Raw genomic sequence first — 24,868 nt, 5'->3', positions numbered from 1 at the left:
ATGATAGACCTCGCTTTTAAATCCCCCTTACTATTAACTAGCTTTGGAACCCCGAGTAAACTTCATAATTGTAAAATGGGGACAATATCATACAGTATTTGTTGTAACATTAAAAATACTACATTCCTACTCCCCTTAAAAGAAAAAAAACAAAAAAACAAAACAAAACAAAAAAAACAAAACAAAAAAAACCTTCAAATTTAGCATCATATGGAACAGTCAAAGACTAGGCTTCTTTGCCAAGATCAGGAATATAAGGATGCCTGAGGTTTTGTTTGTTCATTTGTTTGTTTTTAATTTCTGTTCACAATTGTGGTAGAATTCAGGATAATAAATCAACAGGGGCGGGGGGGACCAAGCAACTAAACCAAAACCCAAACCCAAAGTTATAAAGGGATACAATTTGGAACGTAAAACATGAAACTACTTTCAGATATGATTTTATATCTTTAAAATCCAAAGGGATCTCTTTAAAAACAAGGCTAATGAATGGGTTTAGATAGTTGTAATATGTAAGATCAGTATATAAAACTCAACACATTGCTAAATCTAGCAATGGATAGATGAGAAGGGGGGCAAGAAAGCAATTTCATTCACAGTAGCATCAAAAAGAATATAAAAACCCAGGAGACAGTTTACCACAGGCATGCAGACCTTCCATACTGAAAACAGGAAGGCATCTCTAAGAGAAACCAAAGATGGAAAAATTAAGGTGTGTTCTTGCCTCAGTTCAAAAACTTACATTGTGAATACGACATTTCCCAATTAATTTAATACTTAATGTGATCCCTATCACCCCCATACCCCCAGGATAGGACGGGGAATATAGACTAAATCCTTACAGTATGATTAGTTGATATTCAGAGAGAGCAAGAGGCAAGAGGCACTAGTCTTTTTAGCATTGGGTTCAGAGAAAACCAGACATCCACACGTGAAAGAATAAAGCTAGACTCCTGCTATACACAGACAAAAAAATTACCTCAAGATAGTTCAAAAGCCTAAATGACCAAATATAAATTGTAAAAAATAGTTACAAGAGAGTCAGGAGCAAACATTTGTGATTCAAGGCTAGACAGTGACCCTTGAGATCTACCATCCAAAATATAAATGACTAAAGGACAACAGACATGGTAGACCTCATCAAGCCTAGACACTTGTGGACTTCAAATGATACCACCCAAAACTGAAGAGACAAAAACAAAACAAAACCCCGACAAAAATACAAAGCAGGGAGGATCTGGTAGAGGGGAAGTATGATACAATATATTACATGAAAACAATTTTAATTAAAAACTAAATAAAAATTAAAGTCAAACAATTGAAAAGGCAACCTTAAAGAAGAGGGGGGAAATTGACAAAAACATATATGATAAGGGACTAGTAACTAAAATATGAAAATAATGCTTACAACTCGGTGGCAGAAGATATTAATATATAACTCAATTTCAAAATGCAGAAAGGATTTGAATAGAATTCTCTGAAGAAAACATACAATCAGCCCATAATCAATGGGAAAGAGACTCAGCATCATTTGATATCAAGAAAGTGCCGATCAAACCCACAGTGAGGTACCAGTTCAAACCCACGGAGACAGACAACACCAAATGCTGCTTAAACTCCCAGTCACTGCTGGTGGGATGATAGGAAAGGCAAGCCGCTCTTCGGACTGTCACACAGAGTTGTCATGTGATCCTTAAGGCCCATCCCTAGCTATATAGTCAAGTGAAGTGAAAAATACGTCCACCTCAAAGCTCACCTACAAACATTCACCATATGATAACTAATGATAGTCATCACAAAGTCGAAATAACTTCCACATCTACCAGTTGTTGAGTGATGGATCAAATATGGTGTAGCATCAAAGAAATTCTACTTAGAACTAAAATAGAATGAAGACTCAAGGCATACTTCAATGTAGTGGACCTGAAAAGATTACGCTAAGTGAAAGACGCAATTATGAAGGGCTATGAAGGGCTGCTCATTTCATGATTCCACTTATATGAATCACCTGGAATAGGCAAATCTACAGAAACATAATGTGGATTAGTGCTTTCCTAAGACTAAAGGTTGGATGGAACTGGGGAGTGACTGCTGGGGAAGTATTACATTTCTTTATATAGAGTTGAAAACTGCTCTAAAATTACATTATTGGAATGGTCGTGCAGGCCTGCAATTGCACCCAAGACGCACATGCAACATGTTTGGTTTTGGTTTTGTGATAGTGTCTCATCATGTAGCTCTGGAGGTCTGGAACTCACTATGTAGCCTAGGCTGGATAGGAAGTGGGTCCTCTCCCCTCTGCTTCCTGAACTAAAGGTTTCTAGGCGTGTACTGCCATACCCAGCTTGAACTGCGTATTTTAAGTGGGTAAACTTTATACTGTGGGTTGCATTTCAACAAACCTCACTAAAAATAAAGGAAGAAATTGGCAACAAGAAAACTACGTGTTGAGCTTTATAACTGGGGAAATGGTATGTGAGAAATTTTATGGGAGTTGCCTGTTGGGCTATAGCAAGAAAGAGCAGGAGTTGGGTTACTAATAACCAGGGCAGAGCAGACAATAAGGTCTGAGATCCAAGGCTGGGAATAACAGAATAGAAGGCAATGGTATTAACCATGTTTGGTGGACACTGACAAAGGAACATGGTGTGGTCAGACAGATGAGCTGGGGCTGATGGCCCATAAATCCAGGGACTGATGTTAAGGACCCTAGAATTACCTTATTTATCAAAGGGGAGATATATTGAAGGATTTTTAACTTGGGGAACACAGTAAATGGGTTTGAATTTTTAAGAGCATAACTCTGGCTTCAGGAAATTGATTTGAATGATATTAATAGATATACAAAAATAAGATCAAAAGCCAATGCAAAACTCAGGGAGACAGATAATTTCTAAGAAATCCAAATTGAAGTAGCTTGCGGAGAGAGTAGGAAGTGAGGATGTGGAGACAATTAGTTCCTTTTTGAAGTTTGGCTGTAATAGGAGAGGGGTGGTAGTAGTTGGAAGGGATTATGAGGTGGGAGAAATTCAAAAGATACATGTGCTTGAATGAGGCTTAGAAAACCTGAGAGAGAGTGGGCAGGGGAAAGAGTTTAGTATTCAGAAGATAGTGGAGAACACTCATTCAATTAGGCTCCTGCAAAGGTGATGCTAATGAGTTACAGAACACCCCCAGAGGGAGACGCTGTGTGATAGAACACGGGAGGGGGGGGGCGCGGAGGAGGAGGGGCAGGTGGATTTGTACCAAAGCAGGAAGAGCTTCTTCATCTTCCTGCCTCCAATTCCTCAGTGCAACTCATGAGCCATGTGTGAAAGGGTATGTGCAATATTGCGATGTCAGAGTGTGGCTATGAACAAGGAAGAGGGAACACTCTCAGGGTAATAACAGGCATTAATGCAAGAGATAAATACATATGAATCTCACATTACACTCCCTCCTTGTACAATCTTCAGAACAGGAAAGTAGAAAAATTAGTGAAAAGAGAATTGGGACTCCAAAAGAGACAAGACGGAGAGAATTCAGTGGCTTTAAAAGTTCAAGGATGTGGACCCCGTGTGCCAAATTAACTTCAAGATACAATTAAAAAGTCATTCTTTATATTAAATCCATGCAGATTGTGATAGGCACAATAAAATTGGAAATGATCTATTTTTTAAAAGAAGTGAAAGGGGAATTCAATGCATGAGTAAAATTGACTCTTGTCAATTTGTAATCACTAGTAACCATCCGATGTTCATCAGGAAGTATTGATGCTCAAATATTATATCTTTATGCAGAAAACCTCTCTCCCAGTTTCAAGGCACACACATGCTTCATAGATTAGACAAAGACTATTTCCAGAAGTAACAAAATCTCAGAGGGTATGCGGGTGAATTTTGATTATCGACTTGATGGGAGTAAGAAACATCTATGGGATTAGTGGGGTGCACCTTGGGGCGTGTCTGTGAGGGTGTTTCCAGAGAGGACTGACTGAGTGGGTAGGACATGTTCTTAATGTGTTGGGGAGGTACCATCCTACGAACTAGGTCCCATACTGAATAAAAATGGGAAAGAGGAAAGCTAGTTGAGTATGAGAGCTCATCTTTCTCCACTTCCTGACTGTGGATGCAAAGCACAAGTCACCCCAAGTTCCTACTATCATACCTTTCCTACCATGACATACTATGCCCTTTCAAACAGAAATGAAGCCTTTCTTCTGTTAACTGCTGCTGTCCAGAATTTTGTCACAGCCACAGGTAACTAGCAGAAAGGGCCCTGATCACAATATTGTTTCATAGAGAACCACCAATAATAATTAAATAAGAGAGACTTTGGTTCAGGCAACAGAAGTGTCTTCAAGGACATCAAGGTCTGGTATATGTAGTCTTTTTTTCTACAGTGGTCTAGGGAGTAGAGTTTCTATGGATGCATGATAGAAATTTCTAGGGACCTAGATGCTTGTCTCTAAATAAGGAATCTGTAGGCTTGAAGATTCCCAGAAAGTGGGAGCATGAAGTCTCAAAGGTCTTCAGAATTCTAGAACACTCACTCAGCCAGAATTTCTGCTATAGCAGGATTGGGCAATGTGATGATAGACCGTCTATAACTCTAGTTTGTTCCATAAAAGTCAAAGAGGAGGGTTGGGGATTTAGCTCAGTGGTAGAGCGCTCGCCTAGCAACCACAAGGCCCTGGGTTCGATCCTCAGCTTAAAAAAAAAAAAAAAAAAGAAAAAGAAAAAGAAAAGTCAAAGAGGAAATGGCAATGTGCTTGCTGTTGAGCACAGACTAGAAGTATAAATGTTGATGACCACACTATCCACTGCTGTCCAAAGCCAGTGAGGCAATGATAGAGTTGGGGTGGCCAGCTCTCCTCTCCCCCAAGGTCAACTGTTCCTGTTGCTCTGCAGTGTTCTATTTCCACCATTTCTAGTCCCTGTCTGGAATGAGTCATCACCCTTTCTCTTCGGAACATTAATTAAATGTTGTAAATCTCTCATTCACGACTTTCAGGGCTGTTCTCTTTATGAATGGGTTTAGATGAAATCTGAGCGTTTGGCCTTGAAACTCAGGAGCCATGAGCAGCGGGGCCTTGGCTCATAAAATAAGCTATCTGGTGTCTCTGAGAGGCTGTGTCTAGGGAGTCTTCTGTGTCATTCTTAGAGACAGAGGGGCAATGTTCAGAGGAAGAAGAAAGGACTTTAATGCTGCCATGTCTTACCTGGTCCAGAGGGCTCTGCCGGATTCCTCACCTCAGCCATACATGACCAGGTTCATCCACTGAGAGATAAGCATCATCATTAGAATGAATATTCTTTCTCTCCCCTCCCTCATCTCTGGTGTGGGTCTTCACATATGCAGATTCATGTGCATGTAAACTATGTGAGTTTCCTTACTTTTTTGAAATGAGTCTCTCATTGAACCTAGAGTTTACTAACTGGGCTAGGCTAGTTGGCCAGCAAGCTTCTCGGATCCTCCTGCTTCCACTTCTCCAGGGCTCTGGGATGGTAGGCATGGACCACTCTGCCTGGCTTCTTATGTGGGTGCTAGGCTTCTAAACTCAGGTCCTCATGCTTGTGTGGTAAGTACTTAGTGACTGAGACCCAGCCCTGTGTAACCAATTCTTAAAGCTGGTTCATTTAATGTGGAGCTGGGCAAATATATACCCCCTCCATTGGAAAATCTCAGTTCAATATCAAGGCATTTTCCCAGCTAACTCCATCCTCAGTGTTCTGACACATCTTCCCCCATACTGTCTAGGTAGCTCCTCTACAATCCTCCACTCTACCAACTGAGCAATTGAAGGACATATATTATTTTCTAAATAGCCCGGCAGAGAGAAGTGTATGGGGGTTGACCAGCTGGCTGGTTAGATGGCTCTAAAATTCAGGCTTAATGTACAGTGAGCTTGGTGGATTGTTCTTTACTTCTCCCTTGGATTTATGATTCCCACATAATCCTTGGCTTTATTAAGCTATTGGAAAAAAATAAAATCTCTCTGCCAAGATCCTAAAGCAGCCTGGCAGCCTGCAATATATAAAGGCAGTAATTGGAGGCAGCTCTGCCCCCCCCCCCCCCAGCTGGCTGGCCTTTGACAGACTATTCAATACTCTGGGGGAGAAAAATGCCCCTTGGAACTTGATCAGTTGAATGTAGCCTGGGACTGTGCCTGGTTCTGGGAGGGGAAGGTGCCTCACCTCCATTTCTGTCAGGTAGACTCCTCTGCCATCCTTAGAGAGGTTGCGGAATGCCTCTAGGATAGAGGAAGAAAGGTTTTGACTGGCTGAGAGGGCATCGTTTAAGTCTCCACTGTCCCCAGAATGAGCTCTCCTTTTTGGTCCAGCTCTATGCTGTGGGGTGGCTTAGGGTTCTCCCCTTTGGACAGTTGTGATTGTTCCCACCTCTCCTCTTCCAGACACCACATACCTTGTTTCCTTCCACTTTGTCTTGTGGGGGATGTACAGGCTGATTCTTTGTTTGTTTGTTTTTGCTTTTTTCGAGACAAGGTTTCTCTGTAGCTTTGCGCCTTTCCTGGAACTCACTCAGTAGACCAGGCTGGCCTCAAACTCACAGAGATCTGCTTGCCTCTGCCTCCCGAGTGCTGGGATTAAAGGCATGTGCCACCACCGCCCGGTTTGTTTGTTTTTGAAACAAGGTTTCTCTGTGTCCTATAACTCACTTTGTAGACCAGGCTAGCCTTGAACTCAGAGATCCACCTGCCTCTGCCTCCCAGAGTACTGGGATCAAAAGTGTGTTCATTCACAACCAGTGGGCTGATTTTTTTTTTTTTTTTCTTTTAAGACAAAGTTTCTCTGTGTAGCCCTGGCGGTCCTGGAACTCTCTCTGTAGAACAGGCTGGCCTCAAACTCACAGAGATCTACCTGCCTCTGCCTCCCAAGTAGTGGCATTAAAGGCGTGAGTCACCATGCCCAATGGGCTGATTTTTTTTTTTAATGGGCACAGTTAGGGATCTCCCAATCTCTTTCAGGCTTCGCTTTCACCTTTTCAAGGTTCTATTCATTCAGTCTTCATTCAGAGCCTTGGACTTTTCAGAAGTACCCCATGGCTGTGGAGGTAGCAGGATTTAGGGGTATTTCTATACCCCACTCTACCATTCCCTCATTCCCAGCAGCTCTTTTGAGCTACACTGTAGCTTGGGACTTCACACAAGGTTTCACTTAAAACAAAAACTATTCTGCTAAAAACTGTAGAACCCTCTGGCCTCCATCTTTGGAGTTCTATAGCCTGAAGAGAGACCTTCTGTTCCCATGTAGTCACTGGGGTGAAATCCTTTCGCTAGAGACTGAAATCCTTCACTGTATAACTAAAGAGTCGATTTAGTTCTAAACATAGACTGGAGAGGGGACAGGGTGACTTCAATGGACCTTGTTCCTGAGACAGAGCCTGACTAGGGTGAGGAGGCAAAAAGAGATTTGGGATGTAGGGACAGAAAAGAGTGTGGAGGGAGGGATGGGTTCATGGATAATGACACTGTTATTGCTTATCCGAGGCTGGTACCCTCTGGAATTTCTAGATCCTCATGCCTGAGAATTAAAAACAGCAACAACAAAATGGATAGACATGTGGAAAAGAGCAAAGGCAGAGGCACTTTATCAAGAAGGAATATAATAAGCCTGCAATGGTCAGTGTTCATTGACAAACTTGACAAAGTCTGGAGTCAGCAGGAGAAATGGGCCCCTGGGCATGCCTGTGGAGGAGTATCTTGACTGTATTAATTGAGGTAGGAAGGCCACCATGGGTGGCACCATCCCCTGGCTGGGATCCTGGGCTGTGTAAGGAAAGGAAGCTGCACAGCAGCATGCATTCATCGCGTCCTTCCGGGTTGTTGATGTAATATAACCAGTGGCTTCAAATTCTGGCTACCTTGTCTCCCCTGACTGTAACCTTCAACTATGAAGCAGAAAACAAGGAAACAAATGAAACAACCTCTTTTTCCTCAAGTTGCTTCGGTTGGAGTATTTTATCATAGCAACGGTGAAAAAAAGTAAGACAACTTCCAAGAGAGGAAGTAGGCCAGAACTTGAGGAAAGGTTGGAAGCTCAATGGCACGGTGTGAGGAGGGTCATAACCCTTTCTGTATCATCAAGCATAGCACCAGTTACTGCACAACTTTGCATACTGTGGGTTTTTTGTCCTTTTTTCCTGTTGAGAAAGCACTGCCTATCCCATGTTGGCCTTGGCTGGGGGGTTCCAGTCTTCCTCTAAACCAGCTGGTTTCTTTCACATGTTAATCTCACAGCAGCAGTGTGAGGGTTTAGCAGACCTTGTTTCCTGCCCTATCCCTTTCCACAATACTACTTGCAGTCCCACTGGCTGGGTGGGCTCTTAGATCCCATGAGTCTCAGGTAAGACGCCAGCCTGCCTACTCCTAAGTCTTCACCCAGGTCCTGTGGCACCTGTGTTTTTCCGGCCATCTATTGAGTTCATTGGTCACTGTGAAGGTCTACAGAATGCCCCTAGGGTTACTTACTTGCCATGGTTTCCAGTCGGATCAGGAAGCAGACAAGGCTGGGGAAGCTGACGAGGCCAGATTTATCACTGTAGCGGAGTATCATGAGACTCAGCAGCTCATTGCTGATGAAGACTCCTGAAAGGAAGTCTGCAATGGGAAAATTAAGTGGGTGAGCTGAGAGGGGACTGAAGATGGGGTGGGCCTCATGAGGCTCGATGAACCTGTTAAGACAGTCCAGCAGCCTTCTACCCCCACATGCCCTACTCAGTCCTGTGTGTCAGCGAGCTTCCACCTCACTTGGGGTCTTGCCTTTTTCTCTTGATCATTGGCTGTTGGGCCTTAGTGTCACAAGCCTGCAGCTTGGCCAGAGACCAACTCAAGAGACTGACTATTCCTGTGAAGACACACCTTCTCCTCCAATAATTAGATAATCCCCATGTAGTGTGGAGTTGGCAGGACGACCTAAGGGGTGAAGTCCAGCCCCACCTCTGCCAGGTTTCTGTTTGCTAGTGATCCTATTAAACCGTCTTCCAGCTATATATCATGACTCTCTGTAAGCCCTGTGTATGGGTGCTACTAATGTAGGCAGGTGTGGTCTCCCTGCAAGGGGGAGATTCGGTTCTACGGTGCTCATCCAAGAAAAGGCTGGGGCACAGGAGGGAGACCACAGCTCAGCAGGTCACCTCGGCTGGGCAGGAGATAGGCAAGCCTCTTGTCCTCTTTCTTTGACCTTATCACTTTGCCTCTCTAGTGATAAGCTCCAGGGAGACACCAACCACACAGCTGACAAGTGCGGCGTGGTCAACCGTTGTTGCTCTCATGAGCAGGCAGACCCCTGAAAGCTGAGGCACTCATGCAGCGGTGAGTGTGGTGGCCCATGGGCCTGATGTAGTTAGAGACGCATATGATTTCTGCCGGAAAGCTGATAAGAGAGGAACCAAATGCCTTCAGAAGGGGCTTGAGTTGCCCTGATAGCTACCTGCCCAGCCTCTGAGAGCTTCTGAGTTGAACTGCAAGGGCAAGTGGCCTCTATTTCACTCCCTTGTTTTAATCTGTGGTTGAAAGGCTGCTCTGATGACTCCAACTTTAACTGGCTCTCCAGTGGTTCTCCAGCTGTAACCCCATGGGGCCCCATGTGGCCCCATGTCAGCCACAGACGGTAAGCCTTAGAACTTGCTAGAAATGGAGGGAAGGCTCAGTCTTCCTCCTTCTAGCAAGCCTAGCAGGGCGCTGTGGGGCAGCTCAGCTCTGAGCATCTGGGCCTTCTGCTCTGCTGCAGACCTTTGACACCGGGGTGCAGCTGCTGACAGTCATAATGAAGCGCGGGGAGCTATGCTCAAATGGAGGGTTAAAGGGAGGAGCTATGCTCAAATGGAGGGTAAGGGGAGGAGCTATGCTCAAATGGAGGGTTAAGGGGAGGAGCTATGCTCAAAAGGAGAGTAACAGTTTCTACCACTTTTCATACCAGGAGCATGGGAAGAAGAATCACAGAGGCATTCTTTCTGGAGTTCACCCGGGGGGAACATGAGTCTACGGCTTATTAAGGAAGGTGGCCATTTCCTTACATAACCTTTATGTGTTGTGTCTTCCCCACAGGTACAGTGGAAGCAATGACTCCTGCCCTTCCCCGCTCCCAGCCCAGTGGAGACAGTGAAACGAGACGGTGTGAACAGTTCTTGGTGAACTATGAAGCGCTTAGGCACCCTGAAGTATTGTTAGCATTAGCCCAGGACGGAAACTGTGGGCCTGCTTGAAGCCAGTGCACGCCATTTGGCTTAATTTAGCTTTGAACCTTATGTGAAGAGAGAGAAGAAAGATTCCCGGGCTTGCTGTGGGTTATTTAACCCCGACAGCCCAGACAGTGAGTTGGAAGCTTCTGGAAGATGAGCTCCATTCCTTGGAGGCTATCAATCATGTGGGTCCTCCCTGACTCAGTCAGAGCTGTGCTGGAGAGAAAAGGTGGCTGAGGAAATGGATGGGGACAGGACTGTCCGGGCTGCAGTTGGGGCGCTCATATCTGAGTCGGCGTGCTGGAAATGGATCCAGGTCAACATAGATGGGGAGGACACATAAGCTAGAGCTTTCTATTCTCCCAGCTGCCCCACCTCTCCTCACCAGCCTTGCTTATGGCATGCTGGGAATATGGGCTTCCCTCATGCCCCATAGCCTGCAGTCATCCAGGCTCTTGAGCCTCGTGTTTACCTGTACTCTCTATGACCTTCCACAGATCTGAGCTCAGGAGAACTCCAGGGCTCCTCTGGATGTTCTGGAAAACATGCTGATGGGGAGGAAAGAAGCAAGAAGCCAGTGAGGACTCAGAGGATGTAGATGGGAGAGGTTCTGAAAATCTATTCTCCACCCCAGAGGAGGCCATACTAAAGTGTGCAAGGAGCCAGCGTACATAGAGGTGGAGGAGGGGATGGGGCAAATGGGCACAGCCACAACCCTTACATCCATCAGTCTGGTCACAGCTGGGCCTGAAACTCCCCTCCTGCAACCAGCTGTCCTTTCCTCTTCTCACTCCAGACACCCGGGACATTTGGCTATCTCTAGGAAAGCACAAGGTTTCTCTCTAGTCCATTGGTTTTCAACCTTCCTAACGCTGCGGCCCTTTAACACAGTTCTTCATGTGGTAGTGACCCCCAACCATAAAATTATTTTTCACTGCTATTTCATAACTGCAATTTTGCTGTTATGGGTTGTAATGTAAATGCTTTTGGAGACAGAGGGTTGCGACCCACAGGTTGAGAACCAAGAGTTTCTGGCCAGTCATGGCTAAGAGCATAGATGTAACAGATGATCTGCCCGGGCTGAAGTTCCAGCTCAACTATCAAGTTACCTGGTCTTTCTAGGCCTCGGTTTCCTCTTATCCAGTATAGGGCTAGTTACAGTGCCTGCCTGCCTACCTCCAAGGTTTGCTACAAGAAGTCAAGGAGCAAACGTCTCTAAAGTAAAAATCTATAAAGTGATTGTCATTCACTAATACCTAAGTGTGCGTGCTCATGTATGAATCCTCTCCCTTGTACATTAGTGAGTGCTGTCTAGAAGATACCAACAGCGGATTAGACCGGTGTCCTGGCCCAAGCATGGCCGCAGAAAGCAGACTGTAGCTGCCACTGTTAGACCAACTGCTCTTGCATTGACTGGAGATTTTTCTTCTCTACCTAGTTAGTGCTCACTGTAATCCTGCTCCATGGTGTACTTCCTAGATGAGGAAATTGACCCTCATGCAGGTAAAGTCCTGGTCTTGGATTAAGTGGGCAGCTGCCCAGGACTGAGCACAGAGTGCCTGACTGTGGTCAGTACCCTGCTGGCTCATGAGAGCTTTTCCATGTCCAAGTCGCAATACCAAGTATGCAAGTAGGTTTGAAGACAGACTTCATGTGATTTCCATTACATTGTCTCATTCATTTAGTAGCTGATTAGCTAGGTCATCTATTGAGCAATTCTGAACACTGCTGTGTCACACACACTTAGAGGTCTCTGGGGAAAGATGAACATGAGGAAGACCCTGTCCTGGAGGACCCATCATTGTAAGGTAGGAGGAACCTGTTGTTGTGGAATATTAGTTGAAGATGTGTTACATTTGTATATACTTTGGGGCATTTGTTTAATGATGCAAAGATGTGTTGCATTTGTTTACCTCTGTGAGGCTGTGTTACTGTGCCTGTCTAAAACACCTGATGATCTAGTAAAGAGCTGAATGACTAATAGGAAGGCAAGAAAAAGGTGGGGCTGGCAGGCAGAGGGAATAAATAGGAGAAGAGGGAGGTGCGAAAAAGGAGAAGGATAGGAGGATGCTGGGGGGCCAGCCACCCAGCTGAACACAGAAGAAGAAGAAAAGATATACAGAAATAGAGAAAGGTAAAATCCCAGAGGCAAAAGGTAGATGGGATAATTAAAGTTAAGAAAAGTTGGCTAGAAACAAGCCAAGGCCAGACCAGGCATTTATACGTAATATGTCTCTGTGTATTTATTTGGGAGCTGGGTGGCAGGTCTCCAAAGAGCAAAAGAGAAAAGAATAAAAAACAAACAACTACAGCTTGTCAACCATTCTAGTGTCTGGTGAGAAGTCCAATGGCCCCCTGTCAGGGATCAGATGATGCATCTTGGCATAGTCACACAGGGATATTTGATTTAGTCTTTTAAAATGTTCACAGATAGTGACATGATTAGACGTATGATATATTGGTGCCCTCTATTTTTTTTTAAAAAGCAGCTTGTATGCATGTATATGTTTATATGATTGATGTATTGCCTTGTTGATTTATGCACTCATTTGTTTATTTGATGTAGGGCTTCTCTATGTAGTCAAAGCTGGCTTCAAACTCATAATCTTCCTGCCACAGCTTCCTGAGTGCTGGGATTACAGCCTGGCCAGATTATACTTTTATTTAGTGTGTATAAATGTGCCTATTTTGGACACACTCTGGAACATATTAACTGGGTCTTAATACTTTCCCTTTGGCAAGATCATGTTTTCTTATTTGAGTTTGTTTTTTTCTCGTCTATATTTTCTATTGTCAATAGGCACTGGTTTTAAAATAAAGTTCTTTTTAACTACAAAATTTTAATGTAGACAATGTGGTTTGACCTACAGGTATCAGCTAGATGAGGAGTCAAAAAAGACAGTAATCAGGTCATAGGGACTGGCAAGAGAGACTTGACAGGGAAGGCATGTCCGAAGCTGCCTGTATTCTTAGGATGGATGAGCAATGGCCAGCCTTAGGGTATGGAGATGGGAGAGAGGAAGGGCAAGCCAGAGGAACAAAGGCATGGGGCTAATGGGGGAGGGGCAAGCATCTTAGAGTTGGGTTTCAGAGGAAGTAGGATGTGTGAAAAATGACATCTTCTGGATTTAAAGTTAGAGGCTCAACTCAGGAGATCTGTGTGCTACTTATGTTGCATGCAGACTTTGTCCTGAGGACCATGGGAGGCCATAGGCCAACCACATCTCTGTTGGTAGGTCTTCCCACAGAGGCACTGGGATTGGAAGAGATGGGTTCAGACTAACGAATGTTTCCCTATATATCAGGGCTTCTAGGCACTGTCCATGGTAAACTCTTTCTCCAGCCTCCTAGAACATTCCTCATCCTGCCTCTCTGTTAGCACTTCAGCTCTCGGTGGCATGTATGTCTCCCTAAACCAAATGTGAGCTGATGCTTCCCATCCTTTCAGACCCCAGTGCAGGACACCTGATCAATATTTGCTCAGCTAGATTAAATAAGAGCATTGGTCATGTTGTAGAGAGTGTGACCATACCTGGCAGTGGATAAGGCGACTCCATAGTCTGGCAAACTCGTCCTGATCCAGCCGCCCATTCACCTTCAGCTGGAGGAGGAGTTAAATGCCACGCGGTCCAGAGGGCAATGGGGAAGGGGAGTTGCTCGTCCTTCTAACAAAGCCAGAGCAGCTTTGTCCTTCAGCTGTCTAACCCAGCCCCATGTTGGCCCCATGCCAGCTGGCTCCCACTCTATCCAAAGGTGACCTGCTTTAGATTTGTTTTACAAAATAAAAATGTACTGTGACAAGGAAGGCTCCCTGGGAAAGAGGCATCAGTTTTGGTTATAGCCAGCAGAAGAGAGGGACCCCCACCCCTGCCGTGACATGGCCTTCCCCAGTTGGGCTGGGTTCCCTGGCAGGGAAGGGTGGGGAGGAAGGGGCAGGGGCCTTGCAATGCAGAAGTAGTGTGGATAGGTAAATGTGCCATCCCTGGGCCACATGTGTGGCTGGGAGGCTTCCCCGGCTACCCCTTATAGCAGGCAACTAATGCAGGAAAGATAATTGAGCTTTGAGAGCACCCTACCCTAGCACTGAACCCCAGGGGAGGCCCTATTTGGAGTTCCACAGTACAACACAGTGCATGGGTCTTTTCTATCCCTTTCTTTTCTTCCCCTAGCTGGGTGCCCTGGCCATGGGGCTGCAAGGGCCATTTGGATTCCTCTGTGCCTCTGAGTAACTCCAGACCACAGCCGGCTAGGACAGGACTGATTTATGATTCCATCAAGAAGACTTCTTGTTCTACAATGGCTAGCTTCACATTCACAATCGAGCCTTGTTAACAATGTGAGAGGGGTGATCTGTCTCTCTCTCGGGAGACAGCCACAGCCTGGGGAGGAGCTGCCAGGCTTGAGATCCATCCTACATGGCCAGTGTCTCTCCAGCCTGGATAGAGGTTGGATAAAGGAGAAAGGCCCCTTGGAGAGGGTGTTAAGATGAGAGTTAAGAAATTAAAAGTGGATTCCTGGTCCTGTTCCTCATGGCCACGGAACTAGGCTAGCCACCAAATTGCCTCAAGGCCACTGTCTACTCATGCAAAAAACACCATGTGAGCCACAAGGGGGTGCCACTGCTGTGCACTGTAGACGAAGGAGGTTTGAGAGTTTTCAGGGGTTATCTTTTTAAACTGGTGGCCTTCTGAGTAAGGAATCCAAGCAGTGATGATTTCTCCAGTGTTGAAGGAAAGGGCTAAGGGGAAAAGAGTTCCAGTTGGAGGATTGTACAGGCTGAGGTTAGAACACAGACTGTGGAAGCTAAAACTTTCATTTCAAATCCATGCATAGCTTTCAGCTAGCTGTGTAAGCTGGGCAAAAATACTTGACCTCTGTGTCTTTCACTGTTCGAAGGGATAATAGCTGTTGAACCACAGGGGATGTTACAAGTATTACAAATGCACTTCCTTAGGATTCCCAGAAGTTTGGTCAATAGCTACTGCTATGGCTGCTATGATGAGCTAAGTTCTAGAGTAAGTTGGGAGAAAAGGCACAGGATCCATGTGCTGATCTATAGTTAGAACCCCAGGGAAGCCCTCAGGGCAGGTGGGTTCCTAGGGCAGCAGGAGGGGGTGCCTGCAAAGGATACATCCATCAGAGCCACGATGCTTTGGCACTGGTCCAAGGAGAAAGTGTCCCTTGGAGACCCTGTGGAAAGAGAAGGACTGAAGGTCCACTGAGGGTGCCAACATGGGAAACAGGGCCAGAGCCAGCAGACCTCTGAACTGACATACCTATCAGGAACTCCTGGTTGAGAAGTTTCTGAAGTTGGGTGGCATCAATGTCCAGCTCCTGGTCCAAAACACAGGAGAAAGATGGGTGTGAGATGGGTATCAGGAGCCAAAGGATAAATCCCACCCAACTCTGTAGTAGCTCTCTGATATATAAGCCTTTCCTTTCCATAGCATGTCTACTCACTCTTTGCCCTGGGCCTGTCCTGGGTTCTGGCCATGTTGCTAACCCCCTCCTTGATACCCATCATGATGGTTGGTCCTGACACTGGGCTCCTGGTGTGGGCTCTGTCACACTGCTTCCCTCCATTTATTACTGGACAGAAAGCATGCTTCTTCCTCCTCTTCTCACAGTGGGTGGCACAGGCAGATCGCCTTCAGGAGGCCATCTCAGGATGACCAGTGCAGCCCTTTAGGTGTGTTCTCCACTTCCAGAAGGACTGTGAGAAGATGTGATAACATGGTGTATGCCTGCGTGTGGTAATAGGAGCTAAGCATACTCAAAAGCCAGGCTACTAGAAGGTGCTATCATGGAGCACATCAAGTAGTCTTCCAGGTACGGAGGCTTTCCTTAGATTAAAAGCAGAAAGCAGCTTAGGTGGTGGGTAAAGAGGTTGTTTTCTAGGCCTCATCTCAGGAGGAGGTCATGGTACTAACCCTCCTCTGCAGACAGGCACTGGGCAGCCTGGTGGGCAGTGTCTTTGATGATAGTTTTACAGAGAAGCATGGCTGCTGTACTTGGGGGATCTGGCACTGGAGTAAGGTTTCTCAGCAGGTAGACTTGGAGAGGGGCATTCCGTGGCTCACAAGGTGCTTCCTCCGGGTCTCCTGAGACCAGCTCCTTACAGATAACTGGCCTCACGTCCCCCTTCCCCCCCAACACTGTCCCTTTCTCCTCTTAGGGTTCGAAGTATCACCTGCCCTGAAAGCAGGAGCAGCCCCATATCCTGTCATTGTAAGGACCTACAGTGAGAAGCACAGGCCTCTAAGATGCCAGTGTCTCATGCTGGTTCTCAGAATACTCTTCTAACCTCAAATAGTTTGCAAATATCAGGGAAGTTGTCTCTATGTGCTCAACATCAACCGAGTTTTTCTTCCAAAGAATCTTGCTCAGAAGTTGATATGCTAAGGAGGGACTTGCCTTCATGGAATTGCCCACTAACCAACAAGTTGAACAGAACATGGACAATATCTGCTTCTGTTTCCATATTACCCACCAAGGGCACACTTGGAAAAGGACTCCATATTCTGTCAGACACCAGGAGCATTTGAGGAACTGATGGCCAGGATGGCCATGGTGGTTACTCAGACAAGGTCCCTAAGAATTGTATATATGAATTATGGGACCATCAAAGGTTGGGGCTGTGGTACTTCCAAAGCTTAGCGAACTAGGTACTTGAGGGATGTCCTGGGAGTTTGGGAAATACTTGCTGATTGAATTCATTAAGGATGGTGGTTAGATTTGCTCCATCTAATCCTAGGGCCCAAATGCATGATTCCTTTCTGACAAGCCTGGTTATACCACCCCCACTACCATGGCTAACAAAAGCAACTCGTGGCAATGGATGCCGATAAATGACTGTACTAATAGACCTGGTTAAACCGGTGGGAGATATCAGGAGGGAAGAGACAGAGAGCACATGAGAAATGGCTTTGCTTAAAATTTCTTGAGTGGTCACAACCTCTGAGCATAGCTTGCATGTTGTACAGGATGCTGTCCAGAATGCCTTGCTCAAGGATGCCTGCCTAAGAGGTGACCTAGGCACAAAACTGTATTAGTATCTTATTCTAATTCTGACCAATGTCCAGTACCAGCAACAGTCACTGTAGGGAGCCGAACATTTGGCTGTCTCTTGGAAAAGTCCTGATTAGGGAGCCTGTGCCATCCTGTCATATGACAAAATTATATTTTTATTTTAGAAGTACAGGTACATGGACTTGTGTGAAAAATGTGCCACCTGCCCTGGAGAAGCTTGGTCTCAGGCATCCTAATCAGGTCCTGCTGGTCACCTCCAAGCAGCTAATCCAAGTTTGGGTGTCTGCTCCAGGGGATCTAATCTGTCTTAATTCAACCTGACAGAAATGATTGAGCACCTCCTCTGGTCCAAGGACAGTGATCGGTAGTTGGGGACAAGGAATGCATATCAAGTTGTCTCTGCCTTTGGGGATTCAGATGGGACAATGGTCTTCAGGGTCAGTCTTGTTTCAACAAGAGCTGGCCTGAATTTTGGGCTAATGCTGATAGACTTCCTTTTGCAGCACTCACCCCTCACTCCAGCTACTCTTCATCTGTGCCGCCCCCTCTTTTGCCTGTGGGTCCAACCTGCACCTAAGATACCACTATGCCATTAGCCCTCTGAGTACAGAAGCATGGAATGGAATCCTTCCTTTCTCAGCCTCTGCCTGGCCTACAGTACACAAAATCATCTATATCACTTTCTGCTTCCCACACCGACACCGTTATTAATGGTAAAAAGGCCCATCCCACGGAACCATTGGCAGCTCTTTTATCCTGAGGAGTCAAGGAGTTCTTTATAACAGTTTATTAAACCATTAGGAAAGCCCCATGTGCACATAGGTGGCTTTGGCAGGAAGAGAGCTGTTGGGGCTTTCTGAGCTGGCCAGCTCTCGGGAGGAACAATGCCAGGTTTGATGGGGGTGTGGGGTGATGGCTGAGCCAGAGAAAGAAAGATTTCAAGGGTTGCTGCCAACTGCTTGTCTAAAGGCTTAAGCCACAATATATCCCTTACACACAGCCCATAATTATCTTCCTGCTTCTTAATCTCTCTGTTCCAATGGGATTCCACCCACATTGGGATATTACTTGTCTCTAGAGCTTGGCAGCCAGAGCATCTGTGGACGGTACAGGCATAGAAAGTGGCTGATAAGATCAAGTCCTCTTCACCCTGTGCATTCTGACAAGTGACTGGAGAAGTCTCTGTCCCTGAATTCCCTCCTTCCCCCACCTCAAAAGTAAGGTCCATGGGTGTAGATAACATACCTGATCCACATATCTGTAGAAAATGCTTTTTGGGGATCCAGTTTCTGAAAGACTTCCCTGGATCAAAGGGAAAATAGTTATGTCAAATTTCTGAGGAAGAGGCCACTTATGTGGTACAGCTTTGTTTTCGTAAGAGCTGGCCTGGTTGAAGGGTATAATCACCAGAATCTAAGATAGAAGCTTCACCTGGTGGTTATAGAGGTGCGGTGGGGGAAAATCAAACTTTAAGGGGATTTGAAAACTTAAGTTTGTTAGAAGAAAGAAACTTAAATCCAGTCTTGTCTTTTGGGGTTGGCCTTCTCTTACACCCTACTCCTTAGAGCTACCAGAAGGCTGTCATAGCATCTCTGTTTTTCCTGGTCAACAGCAAGGCCAGAGAAAGAGAAAAAAGCTCTTAGGGGAGATGTGATGTAGCTAACAAAGACAGCAAACAGAACTTGCACACCTACCTTAAGGGCTCTGAGGTTGAAACTGCTGTTCGGATTCCTAGAAAACCAGGGGAACAGTGTGACAAAAATGACCCGCACTGTATTCCCAGGAGTCTACCTGTGGAGGGCACCCAAAGGCACCTAACATCTTCAGCAAGGGTGAGTAGAAGGTAGCTATGGCAATAGATACACAATGATCATATGGCCATTTAAGGTGGACATGGTCTGGTTTGCTAGCTACCAACTTGTGCATCCTGAGATGCACATGGGCAGTGACGTCTACTGCCAGGATGCAGAAGACCTTTGACTCATTCTCTGTCTTGAACTGGCAGCGATGGCCACCCTTACACATTCACTGTTAAGATCTCTCTGACTATAGTAACTTCTGCCTCAGGCTCCAAGGGACAGGACTTGTTGATCCCAGTCTTGACCCATGATTTAATATTCAAGACCCTGTAGAATCAGAGTCTTTTTCAGGTCACTCTGGCTTTCTGGTCTACCCCATATTCTGGCCATGTTTCAGACAAGTGAATATAATACACAGTATGATCTTCCCATGCATATGACTAACAATGCTTATTCAGCAAGCTCTGCTACATCCCTGCTTCTCAACTTTCTTTCTTTCTACATGCATGGCCTTCTCTTGAAGTTACCAATGTCTATTTACATTGAAGGACCAGCTCAAGTGCCATTTCCTCTGAGAAGCCTTTCCCAGTCCCTAAGGCCAGAAGCAGTCCTTCCACTCTGTCCTTTCATGCAGTTTTACATTGCTGTTGGGGTCAAGTTATAGGTTCACCGGCTTTCTCATTCCCCACCACAGTGAGTGTCTCAAAAGAGCAAGACTCACATTGTGTCCTTGGCACACCATGTTCTACATATGACACACAGAGCACCTACTGCTCCTAAAGACATACTGGAGTAGAATGAAACACTCAGGACCCCAGCGCTTCGGTACCTGTCCTTGTCTGGCATTTTGAGGAATATTCGGAGCAGGAACTCAACTTCTTTTCGGTGTGCCGAGGGGACAATTACATAGGTCCCAGGGCTCAGGCAGAAAGACTTGGTGAAATTGCACTTGGATACATAGTCTATGCCCTGGGCAGCACTTCTAAATGGGGAGAAAAAGGCAGGTGGCAGTCTTTCCTGGAACTGCTGGAACTAGAAGAAACAAGATTCTTGTGAGAAAGACCTCTCCATACATGAAACCTGGCACCCAGGACCATTTGCTACCTTCTAGACCCTTCTCTGCTCACCCAACCCAGTATTACAAGTCCTGGAAAGTGAGACAGTGGTGGCTCAGACCCAACAGTAAACAAACGAACAACAACAACAACAAAACCCCAATAATATCTTATCTACCAGGTGTGTCCCACCTGTAGTCTGTGGGGCTCAGGATAGCCAGGGATGTGACCCAACACATTTATCGATGATAAAAAAAAAAAAAAATCATGTTGCAAGGTCAAACGGTTGGACTTGGCAGATTCCAGACCCCACAGTGGATGCATAAATATTTGACAGGTAACTTTATCTCACTAATCTACCAGCATCCTGGGGTTCTACTTTTCTTTCTTATTTACATGCAAAGAAGACATGGAAGTCAGTGACCGTGTTCCCGTGGTGAATTCCTTCTGGGGTCCTCACAGCTATGTCTCCTCTAAACCTTTAATCACATGCGCTGGGCTGCCACAGGACTGCAGGGTTGAATTTTCCTCTCTCCCTTGCTTTCATCTCTACAGCAGAGCCTCAGGACTCCTTCTCATTGGAAAATAATGGGTCTCAATCATTTCCCTTTTATTTCACATTTTCTTACAGATAAAACAATAAATATAACGCGATTCCTATTACCAGATGTCACATACATATTATATAATAAAAACCCCTTACTAAACAAATTTTCCTACTACATGTGAGCATGGTGATTCCATTTAGAATGGCTATACAGCATGAAATGGTTATTGATGGGCTCTGCCTTGGGGGAACAATAGGGGGAATGTGGAAGTTCCTTTCGGGGGGATAGGGCTAAGACTAGGCAGGAGGTGGGCCACTGCCTCAGGTGTACAGCAGAGGGCAGGTGGGACCTCCAAAGCAGTTTTGCTGCTCTCAACAGCAGCCCTTGTAAGTTTGGGGACCTGGTTTTCTTAGGTGCTTTGACAGAAGTAATGGTAGGGCCAGTTCTTTTCCCAAAGGGCAGCTCTGACCTCTGGCACTGGGTATGAATGTGTGTAGAGAGGTGTGTGAGCAGCCTTCCTCCTACAAGCTAGGTTAGGATGGCCTTGGTTACCTGCTGCCCTTCCTTCTGCCCCATACTTTTGCAGCCCTGTTCAGAGTGGCCTTGCCCAATGGCAGGGAGAAGTATGACTAGAGAGTGATAGGAGACCTTGGTGTAGTGTACAGAGGAGCCTGCTTCACGCAAATTCATGGCCAGGGAGGTACAGAGCTGGCCCCATTATTCTAGCGGTGGAGCGTGTACCATTTTCTCACTCAAGTCCTCACTGTATTTTGTTTTCTCCATCTCAGGGAAGTGGAACTCCGATCCATTCCATTCACTCGAGAGCTTCCCACAGAACCCTATGCTCTCCTATGGCTAGGGTACCTAGGACCACAGGTAGATCCTAAGCCCCAGCTTTGTGGCTGGGCCATGGCTAAGGGTCAGACCTCTTTCCTGCCACCTTTCTGTCTGTATTTCTGGGTCTCCCTGCTCTGGGAGATGCTACTCTAGACACTGTCTACTTCTTGGGACCTTGTAACAGCCTTGGGCTGGGGCATTGTTACCATTTGCTGTCTATGGCCACATCTTGACCCCAGTCCATGCATTGTACCTTCCTCTTGGCAACAGCGGAAGGTTACTACAGACTTCACAGTCATGGCAGGCTCTGTGCCTGTGAGGTTGGGCCCTCAGAAGTCCATTGTCCCTTTCCATCCTTCCTTATAGCCTTCAGATCTTGTCAGGTCATTGGATAAAAAAAGATATCCACTTGTTTATTTGAGAAGAGATAGAGGGTATGTCCTGAAGCTCTATATAGCCAGAAAGAGCTAGATGTGGGGACTAATTTAATAGTCTAAATTAAATTTAGACTCCCTAGGTGCCCCTTACTCCTGCCATCTTCTTAAATACCCAGGAACCCACTGGGCCAAGCTTCTCTATGAGGACCAAATGCTTCAGGATGCTTTCACAGTTGCAGCCCCTCTCGGATATTAAAGAGAGACTCCTAATGGGGTCCAACCCATATACCAAGACAACAAATCCTGTCCTAGTCTGTTGACCTGTTTGGAGATGCTGACAGCTGATTCAAGAATCAGCAAATTTGTGGACTTGGGGCACATGGAGTCCCCAGTGTTGGAAAGAGGCACAACAGTTTACCAAGGGACAGCATCAGAGGTGTGGGAAGTCAGTGAGGACAGCAGTGGGCCATACCTGGGAGTCTACCTGTGGGAGAGAGGAAAAAAGGGCTTCAGGAAGACACAACAGAAAGACGACTGGGTCTCTCATCCTAGTGCACGGCATATACTACTTCTCATGTGGCCAGCCTGTCTGGTGCATGGGGTTTGTGTCAGGAGTGGGGATAGATAGAGTCTTTGTTTGTGCGGAGTTGTAGAAAAGGAAACCTAGACTGTTGTAGGGAGCAGCAAAGGGTAGGAAACTGAAGGAGGAGGAGGAGGAGGAGGAGGAGGAGGAGGAGGAGGAGGAGGAGGAGGAAGATATCCGAGAGGAGGCAGCATCCCCTTTATGTCTTAGAGCAAGATATGGTTATTGTTCAGAGTTATGATGATAATATAGAAGGAAGAGGACGCCAACAGGACCGCAGATAAGACGCAATCTCAGTCAAGTGCAGATTTCCCAAAGCCAAGTGCAAATCCCTCAATATGGAGGGCACCAATGAGAAGACAAGTTTGATCCCCCCCCCCGCGACTGTGAACATGACAGGTGTTTGTTCTGTGGATACTCCCCTCCCCTTATAGGGAATGTATGTGCACATATGGATGGTGGGACACACCAAGGACAGAGTTCCGTCTTTACACCCCTCTACAATTTTCAAAGTCCTTCTGTATGATCCACTGGCTATTCACCACAGTCCTTTGAACAGATGCTTGGGTCCTGTTCCACATGTGTGGAAACGGAGGCTGGGCAGGCAAGAGGCAGAGCAGGGAACAGGGCAAGCTGTGTTGCTTCCTTAGCAAGGAAGTCCCCCTTTCGCATCCAGCACAGTCCTTCCCAGGTAGCATGGGTTTTGATTCCTTTGCACTGGGAGCTGGGGTGCTGCTACACATGCATACTAACCCCTTTCTGGGTGTGATCAGGCCCATAGATACTGGGAGGGAGGACCATTGAGATCACAGGAAGCCTGAGGAGGCCTCTGGTCTGAGTGCACTTTTGGTGAGTGTCAGTTGAGAGATAATGCATCTCTGTGCAAAGGGGAGAAGGGAGCTGGGGAGAATTTTAAAGATGGAGTTGATTACAACCTCAGGATAGCTCCTGAGCCATGAACTTGTATGTCCTGGCTTGTGGGAGGACCTTTGGGGAGTGGGGATGAAATAGCATGGACTCTTGTCCCTTTTCTCTGTCCTGACTTTTGCCCGCCTGTTCACACACCGCTGGTATCCAGTTGATGTAATACAGCATTCTGTGCCCACAGCTGCCGGAGAGGCTCACACTAAGCTTGGAACCCTATTTCAGCTGTATTAGCATTATAATCGCTCAGCCCTGGGGACTCTCATAAGCCTGGATGCTGGCAAACTAATTATTTCTGGCTGGAATGCAAAACGAACCAAAGTATCTTTTTTTTTTTAAGATTAAAAAATTTATGTATATGAGTGTTTGTCAGCAGATATGGGTATGTACCAAGTGCATGCCCAGTGTCCAAGAAGGAAGGAGGCATTGAAAACCCTAGAACTGGAGTTATAGACAGTTGTGAACTACCATATGGATACTAGGAACCCAACCTAGGTCCTCTACAAGAGCAGCAATCACTCTTAACCACTGAGCAACCTCTCCAGTTCCCCAAGAATCTTAAGAGATCTAGACTGGCTTTTAGCATTTAACTCAGTCAGGATCCTGGAAGGACCATTGAGATCACAGGAAGCCTGAGGAGGCCTCTGGTCTGAGTGCACTTTTGGTGAGTGTCAGTTGAGAGATAATGCATCTCTGTGCAAAGGGGAGAAGGGAGCTGGGGAGAATTTTAAAGATGGAGTTGATTACAACCTCAGGATAGCTCCTGAGCCATGAACTTGTATGTCCATTGGTTGTATGTGGGATCATCTAGAAAATGGAGCTGAACAAGAAGACTTTACATCTAGACACCAGCCTACAGACTGCCCTATAAGGCTACTTTAAGGCCAAGAGATTAGTTGTAAACAACACCTGCTTCTTCCTACCTTTTTTGTTTAACTATTCAATAGTCGGGTATCGGCATGAGCAGGTATGTGTATATAGTGAGGTGGCTGAAATGGAGGTGAAAGGGACACATGAGTGGAAACACACCCAGGTCATAAAAGCTCTCCTTCTGCATCCGAGGCCTGGAGACAGGAAGTATTTGGCTTTTTTAGCTACTGCAGTGGAAACCCATAGGCTTCCTCCCACCAAAGAGGAGGCAGGAGCTGGGTGGAGAATCAAATGACATTTGTCTACTATTGTACCCTTAAAGGATGCTCTTTGGTAGTCTTGGCAGGCCTGGGGCAACTTAAGTATTGTACTGAATCCCAACAATCTCTTCTGTAGGAACTTGGACTCTTAAAGAATTAAGTAAAAGAGTTAGGAAGAAGCAAGAGTTCTGAACTATGGTAAGAGTGGAGTCCAGCAGGCTCTCCTTGCAAGGCCGGAACTCCTGTTTTCTCTTGCTGCTCTGGGTACCACGAGAAAAGCAAGTATGTAAGCCCTGCTGAGAAGACTGGGCCTGGGCTGGCAGGTACTGAGATCAGACTTTACCCATCACCCCCAGCTGTTGGAAAGATGATTCTTCTTCTCTGAGTTCTGGATTTCGTATCTA

At 46.0% G+C, this 24,868-nt stretch overlaps 1 protein-coding gene across 1 annotated transcript in view; it reads right to left on the bottom strand.

Moving 5' to 3' along the window:
- Nucleotides 1-5,215: 5,215 nt before the first annotated feature.
- Nucleotides 5,216-24,868, bottom strand: part of Capn13 (calpain 13) — a 63,150-nt gene continuing 43,497 nt past the window's right edge. Inside the window, exons 12-22 of the mRNA XM_036171422.1 lie at nucleotides 22,300-22,311; nucleotides 19,840-20,042; nucleotides 18,906-18,942; nucleotides 18,457-18,513; nucleotides 15,459-15,516; nucleotides 15,314-15,372; nucleotides 13,715-13,783; nucleotides 10,655-10,730; nucleotides 8,471-8,599; nucleotides 6,177-6,232; nucleotides 5,216-5,259 (exon numbers count right to left, since the gene is read on the bottom strand). Of these exons, the coding sequence (XP_036027315.1) occupies nucleotides 5,233-5,259; nucleotides 6,177-6,232; nucleotides 8,471-8,599; nucleotides 10,655-10,730; nucleotides 13,715-13,783; nucleotides 15,314-15,372; nucleotides 15,459-15,516; nucleotides 18,457-18,513; nucleotides 18,906-18,942; nucleotides 19,840-20,042; nucleotides 22,300-22,311 (783 nt within the window). The 3' untranslated portion in view covers nucleotides 5,216-5,232. The remainder of the gene's footprint in view (nucleotides 5,260-6,176; nucleotides 6,233-8,470; nucleotides 8,600-10,654; nucleotides 10,731-13,714; nucleotides 13,784-15,313; nucleotides 15,373-15,458; nucleotides 15,517-18,456; nucleotides 18,514-18,905; nucleotides 18,943-19,839; nucleotides 20,043-22,299; nucleotides 22,312-24,868) is intronic.

Source organism: Onychomys torridus, chromosome 21 (assembly GCF_903995425.1).
Source record: "Onychomys torridus chromosome 21, mOncTor1.1, whole genome shotgun sequence".
NCBI classification, from domain to species: domain Eukaryota; kingdom Metazoa; phylum Chordata; class Mammalia; order Rodentia; family Cricetidae; genus Onychomys; species Onychomys torridus.
This window is presented reverse-complemented; position numbering and strand designations above follow the sequence as displayed.